Genomic DNA, 16917 nt, shown 5'->3' with positions numbered 1-16917 from the left:
GAAGAGAAGAATGTGTAGGAGGTCGTAGGTCGCAGTCTCGCAGAGAAGATGAAGGTGTAGGCGAGAAGAGGAAGTGAGGAGGAGGCGGCAGTCTCGCAGTTGCACAGTTTAGGAAGAGGAAGGAGGCGGAAGTGAGGAACTGAGTTTAGCCGTTTAGGGTTTTATGATAAAACTTTTATCTTTTATCTTTTAGGGTTTAGTTTAGTAGGGATCCGGATTTTTGATTTCAATTTCAAATTTTCAATGCCTTCCTTGCACAGTTGCACGCTGCCGCCAGGCTGGATCACATTATGACATTACTTTTAAATATTAAGTTATTTAAAAATTAAAATTTTCAATGGGTTAATAAATGGGTTAAATATGGGTCGACCTGACCTGATTGACCCATTTAATAAATGGGTTAAACAGGTTTTTTTCGGGTTTAAATATTCAACCTGAACCTAACCCATTTAATAAACAGATCAGGTCGGGTTGACCCATTTAATTAATTGGGTCAAAAATCTAAACCCAAACCCGCTAATTTCGGGTCGATTTCAGATCAGGTTAGCAGGTCGGGTCAGCTTTTGTCAGCCCTAGTATTAAGCCCATATGATAAAAATGTATTTAGTTTGTTTAATTCATTCTTTTGGCTATTAAGTGCAAGGCTTAACAACTCCATTATACTACTATATATTGATGTTTAGAATAGGGCAAGAATCCCCTTTGACCAAACACAAATTCTTCCCGGACAAAGGGAGGGGAAGGAAAAAAAAAGCGATAATTATTTCAACTAGGATAAAACCTGACTGAAAAAATAATGTTTAAATGGAATTGAAAAAATTATATATTTTCTTACAAAATTCCTTCTATTATTTCAAAATTACTCAACTGCCACAAAAAGAAACATGGTATTTAGGGGTACAAAGTAGGGATCACAATGGGTCGGACTCGGCTCGGATTATACATACTCCGACTTTGCTCCGGATAATAGTCAGACTTTTTTTTCAGTCCACCTCCACTTCGGAGTCGGATTATGCATACTCTAAGTTTGCCCCGACTCGGACTCTCGGACCTCCAATGGAGTCGGATTATTATCATACTTTATCGTTGTGATATTGTACTAATGATTTTAAAGCATATAAAGTTAACAAAATATATTTTTCAAATAGAATTTAACAAAAAAAAATATGTACTTTGAATTCAAGTTTAACAAGAGAAATAGTCCTAATACTACAATTTAACAAAATTTTCTCGCATTTTGATTTGACCTATTTTATTTCTCTTAAATTAATTTGTCGTATTTTGATTGATTAATCTAAAAAAAATACCAAGTAGTTTTTCAAAATCGAAAATTACAACTAGTATGAGAGAAAGCTTGAATTAATCACCTCTAGAGTTTTAAAGAAAATAAAATATTGGGGTAAAACTCAAATTCAAAGTTGGATTTCCTTCAGGGTCGGAGTCAGGTCGGAGTGTCGGATTTTTAATAAGGTTCAACTCCGGTCCGTGTCTAACTCGGACTCCGATCGTAAATTCGGAGTCGGAGTCGGATAACTTTTTCTTCAGATTCGAATCAAATTATTTTCCTCAGATCGAGTCGAACTAGGATCAAATTCGGACTGTGTAAGAAGGTTAGAATGTAACATCAAGGGTGTTAATGACATTATATTATTACTATAATAGTCAAACCCCATTCAGCCAATTCAATTTTTGAACCCAACTTTACTGATTTCTCTCAACAACAATCACCCAAAACACCTTCAAAAATCCAAATCAATCTCCCTCTCTTTCTTCAACCCTTTCTTTGGGTGAAGAACCTCTGCATGTATCTTTCTAGAGATAGAAAGAGAAAGAGAGAAAGAGAGAAAGAGAGAAAGAGAGAAAGAGAGAAAGAACAAGAGCAAGAAAGTGACCATTCATAGAAAGTAAGAGTATGTGACTGTGTGGGGGGATCACTTTCAGAAAGGAGTAAAGCACAAACTATCAGTGGTAATACTACTATTATCATTGCCCTTTTTTTAGGGTTTTTTCTTTCATGACCCATCAAAATTTTACTGGACTAAAATAATCATACCCATATCTTTTTTACTCCTTTTTTATTAATACAATAGATAAAATTTTTGCATAGATATATAGATTCACATTGCTCACATAAAGAAAAAGATTTTGATATTAATTGGGTGTTTTTTCAAATAAAGTGAGGGAATTTGAAATGTTGGTTGAAATGTGAACTTAATCTGGAGCGATCTATTGTGGGTGATTAATGATCTTTGCTTTAAGATCTTTTGGTAAGTTTTCTCAATCTAATTTGCAATTTTGTTATCTGGGGAATTAGTTATTGAAATGGGTCAGTTCATTGTTGAGTAAGTTTATTACTTTTTCGGTTACTTTTTTATATAGCTTGAATCAGATCCAGTAGTATCTTTCAATTGCAATTTGGATTATTTTTCAATCTCAATTTTGGAAATTGGGATCTATTCTTATTGATTTTATGGTTATTTATGGGGTTCATACTGTGTTTAAGTAGTAGTTCATTGATTTGGTTGTCAATTTCTCACTCTCATTTACTTAACATTAGGATTCTTCATACTACTGTTCAAGATGTTCCAGACCTGTTTTTAGCTCACTCGATTGTCACTATATTGGCATTGATTTGGAAATATGGAATTACTTAAGAGGAAAGCTTATTACTGTATTGTTTGCTTTTGCTGAAAGTAATTTTGAAATTATTCATTCAGGTATTAAAATTTTCTATCTTATGCACCAAAAGATCTTGTTTCTCGGTGAGATGTATCTACAATTGATTGCAAGACCAAGATTGTAGAATTTTCAATTGATATTGTGTTAACCCGGAGAAAATGACATCGGATGTGCCTATTGATTATGCTGTATTTCAATTGTCTCCTAGACGGTCTCGGTGAGGATTTGCATTATATGGATTTGTGAATGTATTTGAATCATTTTTTTGTCATAATAATTTTGATCATTGTTGGTCTGGCAGGTGTGAATTGCTTGTTTCTTATGATGGCACCATAGAGAAGGTAGCATCTGGACTTGTAAAGCCTTTTGTTACTCACTTGAAGGTTGCGGAAGAGCAATTTGCGTTGGCTGTGAAATCAATTAAACTTGAGGTCGACAGATATAAAAATGTTGAAACATGGTTTACAAAGGGAACTCTTGAGAGGTTAGCATATTTTTTTATTATTTGTATGAACATCAGTGCTTCTTGAGCCGAGGGGCTCACTAGATGCAACCTCCTTATTTTTTTTTATATAAGGTATGATATGTCATCATCCAACCCTCCCCAAATCGTAATCATAGCTCCTATAAGTAAGATATACTAGTTAAGTAGGTATGATAATGAGTCTAAAGATAAGTGCATTGCTCTGTAAGCTGTTGCCAAGTATATTATTGATATATTGTTACTTTATCTACTAGATTTGTGCAATTTGTTGGCACACCTGAGGTTTTGGAGATGGTCAACACATTGGATACAGAGATGTCTCAGTTAGAAGCTGCTCGGAGAATCTACTCACAGGTGTTAACTCTACTCTCATTGCACCATTCCTTGAGACTTGGTTATTTGAAATTTAATGTACTGAGTTATCAAATCTTACTTTTTGTTAGGGAGCAGGCGATGATCAGTCCAATCCATTAGGTATGCTCTTCTATAGTTATTCTTGTGCAATGTTACAAATAGGACTTGAGAGTTGCTTGCTTAAAGGAGAAGACATTTTGGGTTTTTTACGTACCTGCTTCTATGTGCTCTGAGTTTTGTGGCAGTTTCATTGAGATAATGGATTGATGATTTATTAGAGTTCTCAAGATAGGACTTGAAATCACTCAACACTTATCTTTTGGAATAGGGCAATAGGATCCAAGTTCCTGTAGGACTTTTTTTTTTTAACGGCAAATTGGAAAATCTACAGTTAGGGATGTTTTAGAAGATATAGTTTGGTAATTTTTTTTGACTTAGTTAGGTAATTTTTTGAAGATATAGTTGCAAGTACACACTTTGGATTGGATTAGTAATTTAGATATTGTTATTGAAATGTGTCCATCAAACTTTTGATACCAATTGTATGCTTTGATTTATTGATACCAATTGTATGCTTTGATTTAGAGCTCATCAAAATTCCAAGTGATTGCTGACTCTTGGTATAATATTACTTTTTCTCAGTGACTTTTTTATAGGGTGTATCATTTTTCCCAAAGATGCATGACTTTTTAGGAGAAATGGTGCACAAAAAGAAAATGTGGGCTGTAGACAATAGTGTAGAATTTTTGATGCTTCAACCTTTTTTTAAAATTTATTATAGTTATCAAGATTGAATGAGTTGTAGGAAATTTCTGTGTATTGAAGCATTATTTTTTGGAAATTTTGTTAGTAGTTCTTTCTTGTTTGTAAGTTTATAGGAAGGTCTTAATATATAAGGCATGCCTAGTTGAGTTATACAAGAGTTAAACTCTTAAAGCTAGTAGACTTGCATGACAAGTAGATCGTCCTTCGTCTAAACGTGGAGTAAACATGGAGTGCACCAGGACTCCTTGTACACATGAGGTTGGATGTGCATTAGCACTTCATGACCATGTGTTTAGAGTTTTTTTAATAGGGAAGATATTCTTATTTTGGTAGAAGACGAAATCATAGGGAGAGAATTATCCAACTTTTATATGATTATTCACTAAAGAAGAACACCATGATAGATCTTTTGCGGAGGGATCGATGTGGGAGCCTATCAACTGGTGTTACACGATTTGTGATTTGATTTAATTTGATTCTGATGTACTGATTTGGGTTTGCGATTCGCTAGTTGACATATTGTTCGTTCGCTTAGGTTGTTTGGTTTGGTTTGTAGGTTCATGATTCGTGCATTTGGTTTTAGAGTTTTTTTCATATTGTTTTTTTAAAAATATCAAACTTTTAGGCATAAAATAAAGCCACAAGATACACAATCTATTTTTCATTAAGATTAAAATTATGCTACCATAATTAGAGTCTAAACTCTAAACCATTTAATAATACTAGACAAAGTAGTATGGTCTATTGGTCTTAATAGAGTACTAAAGTCTGAACAATTAGATAATCACGAAATAAGTAAAAAAAATCCATGCATACAAAGGCGTACAAATGTAAAGTTGCTCTCGAATTCTTGGTACAAGGGCCTAAAGGTGTAAAATTATTGAAACATATGAGGAATGAGAATATAACAGGTCTGTTCTTCTTCTTCTTTCCTCTTCTACATGTCTCAAAGTTTCATCCATTCTTCTCCATTTTTTTTTATCATTGTAAATGAATTCATCATTCTCCATTTTTTCATCCTCTATCAACATTCAAATAGTAACAAAAATATAGCTGTAATGGTGGACAATCACTTGAAGAGCAAGTTCAAGAAGGGAGCTCAAATGTTGGAACTCACATATGGTTTGTAGTTTCTTTTACTTTTTAAGAAAACACAACACTTTAGATCGATGATTTTACTGATTTGAGTCGCGAATCAAGGCGATTTGACCCGCGAATGAACCCCAATTTGGGTCGATCGAACCCAATTGCAATTCGTGGGTAAAAGAAGCAAATCATGTGACACTACCATCAACCGTGATTCAACATTGGAGAGCAATTTGTAGAAGCTTGAATTCTAACGTCATTCATCTAAACCCTAAAAGTAGGGCATGTTGAGAGCTGGAAGCTTTAGACCCATTCTCACCACGAGTATCTTGGTGATCTCACAGACGATCTCAATGGAGCAATGCCAATTCAGAGAGAGACCAATTTTTGATGTTGTGTTGATTGGTGGGGGGACAATAGAAATTATCATAGCTAAAAGGGAAAGAGGTGTGGTTTTCAAATTAGATATGGTCCTAAAGGAGAAGGGTTTTGGGCAAAGATGGTGGAAGTGGATCAGCGGGTGCCTCAATTCATCATGTTTTTCAGTGGTATTAAATGGTCATCCCAGAGACTGGTTAGTTCATCAAGGGGGCTTAAGCAAGGAGATGCATTATCTCCTCTTTTGTTTTGTCTTGTTGCGAATGTTTGGGCAAATTAGTGCTGAGAGGAGTTGATTGAGAGTGATTGATGGTTTAAGAGTGGGAATAGAAAATGTTATTTTCAGTCACATTTCCGATATGCGAATAATACTACCATATTTTTATCCGAAGAAAATGAAAAATTCAGGGATGTTTTTGATATTCGATCTGTATTGAGAAAATTTCAGAGTTGAAAGTAAATTTTCAGAAATCCAAAGTTGCGGGTATTAATACGAAGCAAGGGGGATAAGATTTTTGGCTAATATGGCAGAATGTAATACAACAAAGTTCCCCAATTCTGGGTTTACAAGTGGGAGCCAATCCCACCGGCAATTGAAAAAATGTCTTAAAGGCTGAATGGATGGAAAAATCAGTTTTCTCTTTGGGAGGTTGGATTTCAATTGTACAGTCATTTTTAGTTAACATTCTCATTTATTTCCTTCTCTTTTATAGGCTCCTATTTCTATTATTAGATTGATGAGAAGATGATGAGGAACTTTCTTTGGGAAGGAGATGGTGAGGAGAAGGATCATTTAGAACCAAGTTAAATTACCAGTAGAACAAGGAGGCTTGGGAGCGGCCCCCTGGAATTTTATCTCTCTAGTTTAGCCTAAATTCTCTCCTTTTGTTCGGTTTTCAGTAAGGTAAGGTAATTTGATACAATTTCGCAAAGATAGATAAATGGTTTAGAACTGGTCAAATTGATTTTTCCCAGATTGTATCGATTACATCCAGTAGTGGAGCTCCTATTTGTGATTTTTTTTTTAATGTGAGAAATAATTAAGTGTTTTGGAATCTTTTCTTTCGGCAGTGTGCGCTAGAAAGGGTCCTTACTGTGGTGTATGAACTTCTCTACTTCAGAATTTCTACCCTTCATCTTAGTTAGACACTTGAATTTGGTCCCCTAGTCCATCAAAAGGTTTTGGTGTGGCTCATTATATTCCTGCCTCGTTTCTATTTCTCCATCATCTTCCTTTTTAGCCACCAAATGGATTTGGAGAGCAAAAGTCCTTGTAAAGTTAGATCCTTTGCTTTGTTGGTTGTCTTGGGGAAGCTTAATACAATGGAGAATTTACAGACTAGGAAACCTAATAAGTCTTTGAATCCACATAAATGCATTATGTGTTTGAAGGATGGACAAATAAATAATAATTATTTTTTTATGGATTGCAGATTTATGAAGGGTTTTGGACTAGTAAGATTGGTGGGGAAAAGTGGGTTGATCCAAGAAGAATTTGGGATTTCTTATTTACTAATTTTTGTGGATTTAGTGGCAGTGGAGACCACAAGAAATCATGGTTGTGTTGTTGTTATTGGTCTATCTGGTTGGAAAGAAAATGGCGAATTATTAGCGATTGTTCTTGTCCTTAGAAATTATTTGGGATAAAGCAATATTTTTAGCCTTGTTATGGGCTAACTGGTTAAGGCCAATGACCTCTTTCAAAATTGTTTTTTAGCCGAGCTATGTAGAGGGGAATGGACTATAATTTTCTTTATCAAAGTTAGATTGGATCTCTCATCCCTATAATGTACTACCAAAGTTTCTTATTGATAAAATTTTTCTTTATCAAAAAAAAAAAAATTAGATGTTAAGTGTCTTCTTTCCTTACTTTGCTGATACAAGCATTGTAGTTGTATTATTGTATATACTTATATTTGTGAACAGTATGTTTTTTTTGATTCCTTTCTGGTTTCTTTCAACCATCAAAATACTCTGTTTATGAAAGCATTAATTTTTTTTTTTTGGAATTATAGTCATATTGGAATATGAATGTCATATTTTTTCCAATAAGTGGATTTTCTAATGTGCCAGGTGGAGATGGACCAGGAGCCTCTACAGCATCGGATGCCACAAAGTAAGCTCTTTTATTCAGTCTATTTCTTAAAATAATTTGATGTTGTCTGAATAATTCAATGTGTAAGTACATTATCTCTGAAATGACCTGGTATCCTGATCAGTGTGATATCACTCGCTCATTGTGCTGAAAACTGCTATTCTAGGTGATAGGAAAATGAGGAGTAAAACTTCATTCTTGACTTTTTACTTCAGAGCCTCAAAACAACCACAAAGTTGGTTTAGAAGGCCCACAAAATTGCAGTTTTCATGGTAAAAAACCATCCTTATCCCACGGTCACCCATAATAAAAAAACCATCACGATGCACTTATTTCTCTTACCTTTCACTATACCTCACCTCAATTCTCTCTACGTTTATGTGATGAAATAATACAACATAAACCTCTATTTATACAACAATGACACAACCTTAATTGAAAAATTGGGTCTGCTACATGAACTAATATTTGAGTTTCAATGGTATAGTGTATAGTGTGGGAATATTATGAATTTTAGTATATTTTATTGATATATATTATTTAAAATTTAATTAATATTAAACATAAAGTTTTGTAGGTGGGGCCTACTCACAATTTATTTATGGATAAAACTATTACATATATTTTTTATAAAAATATCTCATGATTTTTCCACTCACCATTGCTGTAGGCAGTTCTTTGTTTTAAACCTAAAAGTTATCATTTTTTGGAAAAAAAAATATGACTATTGAAGCTTCTTCATGTGACTGCGAATTTTGGTATGGTAGAATGAATTGGATAAGTAGAAGTTATTTTACTTTTGATGCTTCAGGACAATGCTGTCTTGGGGTAGGAACCAGGAAGTTCTTCTTTTCTTCTATTGCAACATGATGATAGTTTTCGTTGTTCTCACATTTGTTCAGGAAGGAGCTCCTAAGAGCTATTGATGTGCGGCTTGTAGCAGTTAAACAGGACCTGATAACAGCTTGCACCCGTGCCTCTTCTCTTGGTTTTAATCCTGCAACTGTCTCAGAATTACAGCTTTTTGCTGATCGCTTTGGTGCTCATCGTCTCAGGTAATTGTATAACATAAAACATGGATGTTGTTAATCTGCATTTGTTCCAGACTCCTGGCCCTGTTCAGATAGATATAAGGGGCGATCAAGAAGAAAAAGAAAGGGCGAAAGAGAAAGTGGGGACACTAGTAATAACTATAGAGTATGGGCTAGAATCTTGTTAGATATACAGGTGTAGAACTGAAGAAGTACGTTGTTGAGAAGTAAAATCTTTTACAAGTTCCACTCGTTTGAGCGGATATTCTTGCAGGGCACAAAAGATTTCCCATGGTTTCTGCATTTAGTGTTTACCGTAGAAAGTAATTGACTCAACAAGTCTGTATGGTAATTTATATCAGGTATATTAGGAATCTTCAAAATTGTAAATATGACTTAGAAAATACTGTACCCTGAGTTTTGTATCAGTGTAGTAATTATAATAACGCCATTCTGCATTCCTTATACTCTATATTCTATACACATGTACGCCATTGCTTGCAAAGTTTGATGTCTGACGCCCATCATATACTGACTATTGTTTAACCAATCGACATTTTCATGCAGTGAAGCCTGTAGCAAATTCATTACCCTCTCACAGCGACGTGCCGAGCTCTTCCGCAGCATTCAACCAACATTGTCACAGAAGTCCTCATCTGAATATGTTCTTCGGTCCTCATTCAGTTCTGATATGTCCATTGATGAACCCTGTGATGATCATCCCAAGCCATCTACGATTCCCAATATCACCACAAAGGTCACCTTTCCATTACGCCGGCTTTCTAGGGAGCCCAGCCCTAGTCCTATTGATAATGGAGAGGAAAGAGAAATAAATAAAGATAAAACCATTGGAAAAGATAAAGCGATGGACCCCACCACATCAGCTGATAATTTAAAGACCGAGTCAGATGCATCTTCCTCGACGTCAACATCCACACCTCAACTTACCAGGCGACTCAGTGTGCAAGAAAGAATAAGTATGTTTGAGAACAAGGCCCAGAAGGAAGGTTCCCCCACTACTATTACTGTTGCTTCTGGTGGGGGGAAACCTGAGCTCCGTCGATTGTCCTCTGACGTTACTTCTTCCACTGACAAGGCTGTCCTGCGGAGATGGAGTGGTGCCAGTGACATCAGTGTTGATGTTAGTGGGGATAGAAAGGAGCCTGACAGCAATGCCAACACTCCAGCAGCCACATCGACATCCACTTTTACATCCCATCCTGTTCTTTCTCCAAAACCAAATGATCAGAGTAATTTAAAGATGGAGGGGTTTAAAGAAAGTAAGCTTCCAGTGAGACCAAAAATTAGCTCCCAATTGGTTGTTTCCATTAGTGGTCCGGAGGATTCTGCATCATCTGAGGCAAATACTAAGATGGCTTCTTTTTCAGGAAGATCATCAGAAAGTGTGGGATCAAAGGATCAATCAAGTGATGGGATGGTTCATTCGACTGTTAAACCTCTTTGTGAGAGTGAGGAATTTGGGTTGGAGAATCAGCCATTGCCTATTAATACTCATCTCAGGTCTCGTCCAGGGACAGCAGAACAGTTTAGTTCCTCAGATGAGATGATTGTAGAGAAGGCAAAGAGTTTTCTAGGTGGTGGAAGCAAACCAGAGGAATATAATGGGGAAAGTCCTGGGGCATCTGCATCTGGATTCGATGGAAGGTCTCGAGGTCTACAATTTGAGGAAGAGGATGAGGATGAGCGGGTGAGGGATCAGAAGGCTTCAAAATCAACTTATAGGACATCTCATAACACGACTGTTACAATTGCATCAGAATTCATGGATCCTGAAGTTGCCCGATCTGTATATCAAGACAAAAAAGGTGAGGGTGATTCCTTTTTTGCTCTGCCTAGGTTGAGATCTGTAAGGGGAGAAAACGAAAAGAATTCTGAGTCATTTGAGAAGCAGGCTGACCTTTCCTTCACCCAAATGGAAGATTCTCGTCCCTACAGAGGAAAGGTTCAAGGATGTGATTCTTCTTTTGATCAAGAGGAGAAGCCTGTTGCTAGGTGGAAAGAGACCGATTCTGAACGTCAATTGGATTCGACTGGGAAATTTGTACTTGAGAATAAGGAAGTGTTTTCTTTATCTTCAGTACCTGTGGATCAAGTTCAGAGGGTAAGGCAAACAAAAGGAAATCTGGGGATGAATGATGACCTGAAAATGAAGGCCAATGAACTTGAGAAGCTGTTTGCTGAGCACAAACTCCGTGCTCCTGGTGACCAATCAAATTCTGCTCGAAGAACCCGGCCTGTTGATACACTTATTGAGCTGGAGATGGCTTCTTCTGATAGGAAACGGGCAGTAGAGACTTCTTCTGTCCTGGTGACTAACTTCAAGCCGGAGGCTGAGCCTGCTGTTGGTTCCAGTAGTAAGGAGAAGAATTATCCAACACCATTGATGAAAACTGTACATAAGCAGGAATATGATGTCACCCCTACGCAAAACATCTACAGCCCTAGTTTTGCAGATGATTCTAGAGGAAAATTATATCAGAAGTATATGCAAAAGCGATATGCTAAGCTAAGGGAAGACTGGAGTTCAGAAAGGGCTCAAAAGGAAGCCAAGATGAAGGCAATGCAGGATAGCCTTGAGAAAACCAGAGCTGAGATGAAGGTCAAGTTGGCGGGTTCTGCAGACAAGAGGAATTCTGCCTATGGTTCTGGTCGAAAGGCAGACAAAATAAAACCATTCAATGTACAATCAGCAACAAAGAGAGAGAAGGTATGTATCAGTTAATGCTGAAAGTAATTAGTACAAGCTTGCCTGAATAGACGCTTACATAGACGCTTTTATGTGAAATGAACTTTTTGATTTATCCTGATCAGCCTATAGTAGACACTTACATAAGTGATGCGGATGAAGATCAAGGTGAATTTCTTGGAAAGAAGCTCAGTGAGACATATTTGGGCGATACTTCTGGAAATGCACATAGCAAAAAGGTTATGTCAAGCAGAAGTGCAGCATCATCGACCCAACGTAACTCAGCGGCTCATATTCCTCGATCTTCTGGAAAAGTCTCTAACTCTGCAGCAGGGAGACGAAAGTTGGCTTCGGATAATCCTCTCGCACAGTCTGTTCCTAATTTTTCTGACTTGCGGAAGGAAAACACAAAGCCATTGTCTGCAGGAAGTAAACCTGTTCGTCCTCAGAGAAACCATGCTCGTAAGAAGAGTATTAGTGAGGACTTGCCACTTGTCAATGAAGAAAAGCCACGCCGTTCTCACTCCTTGAGAAAGAGCACATCGATTCCCATGGAGCTGAATGATTCCCGGAATTGTGATATTTTTGATGAGTCTGTTTTTATTCTGTCAAAATGTGGAAAAGAAGAGAATGGGGATCATTTTAACTTCTCGAGGGATATAGAATCAAAGCCTTTCCCAAGAAAGGGTAATGGTGATAGTCATGTCACAGGTGGTATAAATGGACATGATTTTGATGATGCGAGTTTAGAAACAGAAGAGAGGACTGATGTAGTCAAGGATGAGGAGGATGATTTTGAAACCACTGTAGGGGGCGAATCTGCTGATATGGACAACAGTAAAGGGAGATTAAGCCAGGAATCTGACAATTCTGCTAATTCTGGTTATGAAAACATCAATGCTCTCGGGAGTCTTTCCCAGGCAGGCCATGTGTCTGCTACTGAATTGCCTACTTCCATGTCTTCTCTTTTTCGTTCCATAGGATCCATACAGGACTCTCCTGGGGGAAGCCCTGGATCTTGGAACCAACGTGTACACAATCCATTTTCCTTTTCAAATGAAATCTCCGACATTGATGCTTTCGATTCACCACTTGGGAGCCCCGCTTGGAATTCTTACACTCTTGCACAAAATGATGATGATGCTAGAACAAGAAAAAAGTGGGGAGCTGCTCAGAAACCTATTGTTGGTGACTCATCACATAGTCTATCACGCAAGGAAGTTGCCAAAGGTTTTAAGCGATTCCTGAAATTCGGAAGGAAGAATCGTGCAGCTGAGAGTATGGCAGACTGGATATCTGCAACAACCTCTGAAGGAGATGATGATACTGAAGATGGAAGAGATCTCGCTAATCGGTCATCAGAAGATTTGAGAAAGTCTAGAATGGGGTTTTCCCACAGCCATCATTCTGATGAGGGATTCAATGAAAGCGAGCTTTTTAGTGAACAAGGTGACTGGTTATCCTTTTAACCATTTGTAAATTTTAAACATTAGGGAGTGCATGGATAGGGGAAAACTAATTTCCCATTTTCCATTTTTTGGTTGGACAAGTGTTTGAAAAGAAAAATTATGGTGGAATGGAGTTTCCATCTGTTTTGAAACATTTTCTTCTAAAATTTTTTGGAAACCAAAATGTTCCATTCTTCCATTCCCTTGTCTAACCGCATCTCCAATGGACTTTTCCACATATAGTTGATTAAGCCTTTGATATCTTTGTTGTTTTTGCTTATATTCGGATCTTCTTCATTTCCCCTCTTAGCTTTATTGGATTTCCATCAAACCATACAAAGTAAAATCATTTCCACTAACATGGGGATGACTAAACTTTTTATGAAAATTAAAACTAAAACTCATTCTCATATTACCAATCACCCAACGCCTCATTAGGGTCTGGAAATTCGACATACTTAAATGTTATGACTCTGTGTAACTAGAAATTGATGTTTTATTGTAGTTAATGGATTACAAAGCTCAATTCCAACATTGCCATCAAATTTCAAATTGAGGGAGGAAAATATATTGGGAAGCTCTCCAAAAGGTTTACTCTTTGTTCTTCTTTATCTTTTGATTCTTGCTTTATATTTATTATCATTTTTGTCAATATACTATTTCTAGTTGATAGGGTAGTAACTTTAGTGTGCTTAAATTGTTCTGTGATCTTGCTAGACCTGTTTAGTATCATGTGGTAGGCTTTCTTCTCCTTATTTAGGGCGTTGTTAACTTATGACTAGAATAGTTCATTTTCTCATTTGACTAGTATTTGGTTCCTGTTTGTTGGGGTTAGTTGTAGATTGTCTATACTGCGTATGTGAACAAGGTGAACTATGAAATTTCTTTTTAAACTGAATCCGAGTAAGACTCCAGTTGGGAAAAGAGGTTGGAGGAAGTGAAAATTTTTTGAAAGAAAGGAGGGATCTCTTTGTGGTTTTATGGTAGGGGACAGATAGTTGGAAGGCTTAAGAAGGGGTTAGCGAATAGAAGAGAGGAAAGATGGAGACTTTGTGAAGAATCGGTGAAATGGTCGATTTTCTAGGGTCAGGGTTTTGGTTGTGTTTGCGATATGGGATGGTTCAAAGATTGAAACTTTGGGTTGTTTTAAAGTGTTAGAGACGCACGGTGGAGTGTTTAGAGGAATTTGGGTTGGTAAAGTGGGCTTAGTAATAGTATAGACAAAGATATAGAGATTGAAGTTTAGAATTTAGATAGAGAAGGACTATGATTGTGGGCTTGGGTTGGCAAGTTGGTGTATAGATTTTTGTGAGTATTAGAGATGGCGAATGAAGGGAGAGGGGAGAGATGAGCGATGAATTGTGCCTGAGGTGAATGATACTGCAACAACTTAATCGGACTAAGGTTTCCAAACACAAAGCAGACTTGCTTAAGATCTGAAAAGTATGAACAGCTTTCTTACTCCCAATCCTAAATGTGTAATATGATGAAAGAACCTAACAAGCTCGAAGTTTGATCAAAATCCACTATCCATTCTCATTCCATGAGACTCCTTATTTATAGTACAGCAAGATGATTTTGGCCTGAATCTGAAATTGTTTAAAAATAAGAAAGAACTAACTAACGAATGAAGTCTAAATAAAAGGAAAAGCTTTCTGTCTGACAACCTCAAGGTACAAGTTTAGCCTTCATCTTTCATATTGGGGCTGAACTACTTGATATTATTGTCATTGAATTCGGACTTTGGAATCTCGTATCTCGAAAGTAGGCGCTAATTCGGGCTTGGCTTGACTGTTGATCTTGATAATGAACTTGAATCCATCATTGTGGGGCTTAAAAGATCATCAATCAAGCGAAACTATCATCATGGGCCTTAGATAGGATTGGACGCCTATTAGGCCTTCTCCCTCTTGTTGGATCTTCATGGATTAGATCAGTCTCTAGCTTATATCTATCTGAACTTTGATGTTGTTTGTTTAAGTCTCTTTCTTTGCACCTCATCTATTCGTGCAAGACTCTTTCCAAAAATGGAAAGCTTTTAAACCAACAGACATTCCTTAAATAACCCAAATGACATTATTGCAATAACTAATAACAAACAAATAAAATCTCCTAGTGTTTTCAGACGAATCAAACAAATCAATGACAGAAAAACAATAACAGCTGGACTTGATCCTACTGAGGTCTGAGATAATGGGAAAAAATAGGGAGCGTAAAGAACATCGTTATCAGTATTCACCATGGAAGTGAGGATACTCCTACTTGAGAAATAGTTGAAAAGAATCATCATAGTCGAAATTGGATTGCCATCCGAGCATTTGGAAACAGAGTATTTCGAAACAGTGAGGATAAGTGACCACTTGTGAGATTTTAGCTCAATTGGAGAAACTACAAGCCCACTAATGGCTGTGCTCTTTTAAGAGAACTGGGATGTCCATAACTGAAATATTGAGTTTGTGCATTCTTCATTCTTGAAACTGTATATAAAGTTTACACAATACAATATAGCATCCAATGGCAAGAAAGGATGTAATTTCATGGTGCAAAAATGTGGTTTCAGTCTCGATTGCAGTAATGCGGTGCAATAATGGTATATGAAAATGCTGTACCACTAAATATCATCCGAGACCACGATACATCCCTTGTACTAGTCAAAAGTGTGCAATTTTTAACACCTTATTCATGTTGCACTAGCATGAAATGACAGAAATAGGGACTAGAGTGACATTTTGTGTCTTGATGCACTACACACCAAGCTATCGGATAGCATACATACGTTTAAATTCAGTAAAAAGTATGACTTTTTAAACATATACTCACGTCACACCAACTTATTTTCGAACTACATTCTGCGAGTTTTCAAAAGTCGCAGAATTTGCTGGATACTGGACAAATCCAAATCGTCTCTGGTGAAAAAACAAGTAACAATATATTAATAATTGTATTTGTTGGGCTATTCAACCCATGTATGTAGAGCGTCTAACAATGAGACTAACACAAGAATTTGTTATGATAATAGAGGGGAATGGGGTTAATTATGGTTTGATTTCTGCTCTTCTGTGATGCTGTATTTAGTTGCAGAATCTAAAACCACAATATTTTTCCGGTTTTTGCAGCTCCAAAGTCATTCTTCTCACTTTCAAATTTCCGGAGCAAGGGAAGCGAGTCAAAACTTCGATAAATTCATGTCAATCCACTCGAGTAAAAGGCAAAGCATATCATCATCAACCCAATATCCCGTTCAATGAAACCCAATATCCCGCTCAATGACCGAGTCTAAGTGAGGAAAGTTCACGGACAATTTATACCCGTATCCCACTGAAAGAGAATGTCAGAGGAATGTGGTCAATTTTACCCCAAAAAGCAAAGCATATGCTCCACCCCAAGGTAGCTAATTGTAAATTTCTTCAATTTTATCTTGAAGAATAAAACCAAAAGCCCTATTTTTATATTGAAGAATATTTTGATTATTATTAATGAAAATAAATATTTGCTCATATTTTTGTTAGCCTTATGATTTTTTGCGTGAAAAACAAATGTATTTGCAACATTAAGTCATTGTGTCACCGAAAATAACTCATCGATCCGATAATACAAATAACTAAAACGATTGAAAATTTTAAGTTTGTCGTATGAAATCATAAAATTTTAATTGTATATATATATTATACCAAAGAATTGTGTGCATTATAATAGTTTAGTACTCTATATTAGTATAGACAAATACTTTATTAAGTGCAATAAAAAATGTTTTTAATCTTGTGGTGCTCCTATAAAATTTAATGAGCACTAAACTCTTTTACTTGGCAATACAATCGCTTTTTATTTCAATACTAGTATACAATTGCATGTATAAATATTAAGCGATGGTGCAACTCTACCAAGTATAT

At 36.5% G+C, this 16917-nt stretch overlaps 1 protein-coding gene across 3 annotated transcripts; it reads left to right on the top strand.

The window, feature by feature from the left end:
- Nucleotides 1-1682: 1682 nt before the first annotated feature.
- On the top strand, nucleotides 1683-16522 carry LOC130813784 (uncharacterized). 3 transcript variants are annotated; one of them, XM_057679661.1, is made up of 11 exons: nucleotides 1683-1968; nucleotides 2718-2896; nucleotides 2981-3163; nucleotides 3418-3517; nucleotides 3607-3637; nucleotides 7820-7862; nucleotides 8744-8896; nucleotides 9440-11600; nucleotides 11705-13028; nucleotides 13533-13616; nucleotides 16144-16522. In XM_057679661.1, exons 2-11 carry the CDS (start codon nucleotides 2838-2840, stop codon nucleotides 16206-16208), a joined length of 4203 nt encoding a protein of 1400 aa, XP_057535644.1. In that variant the 5' UTR covers nucleotides 1683-1968; nucleotides 2718-2837; the 3' UTR covers nucleotides 16209-16522. The 3 variants fall into 3 exon arrangements, with proteins under 3 accessions (XP_057535644.1, XP_057535643.1, XP_057535645.1); XM_057679660.1 differs by having other exon boundaries at nucleotides 1683-2267; XM_057679662.1 differs by lacking the exons at nucleotides 1683-1968; nucleotides 2718-2896; nucleotides 2981-3163; nucleotides 3418-3517; nucleotides 3607-3637 and adding an exon at nucleotides 3657-6650.
- The last annotated feature ends 395 nt before the right edge of the window (nucleotides 16523-16917 follow it).

The sequence above is a fragment of the Amaranthus tricolor genome, chromosome 5 (genome assembly GCF_026212465.1).
Source record: "Amaranthus tricolor cultivar Red isolate AtriRed21 chromosome 5, ASM2621246v1, whole genome shotgun sequence".
NCBI classification, from domain to species: Eukaryota; Viridiplantae; Streptophyta; class Magnoliopsida; order Caryophyllales; family Amaranthaceae; genus Amaranthus; species Amaranthus tricolor.
This window is presented reverse-complemented; position numbering and strand designations above follow the sequence as displayed.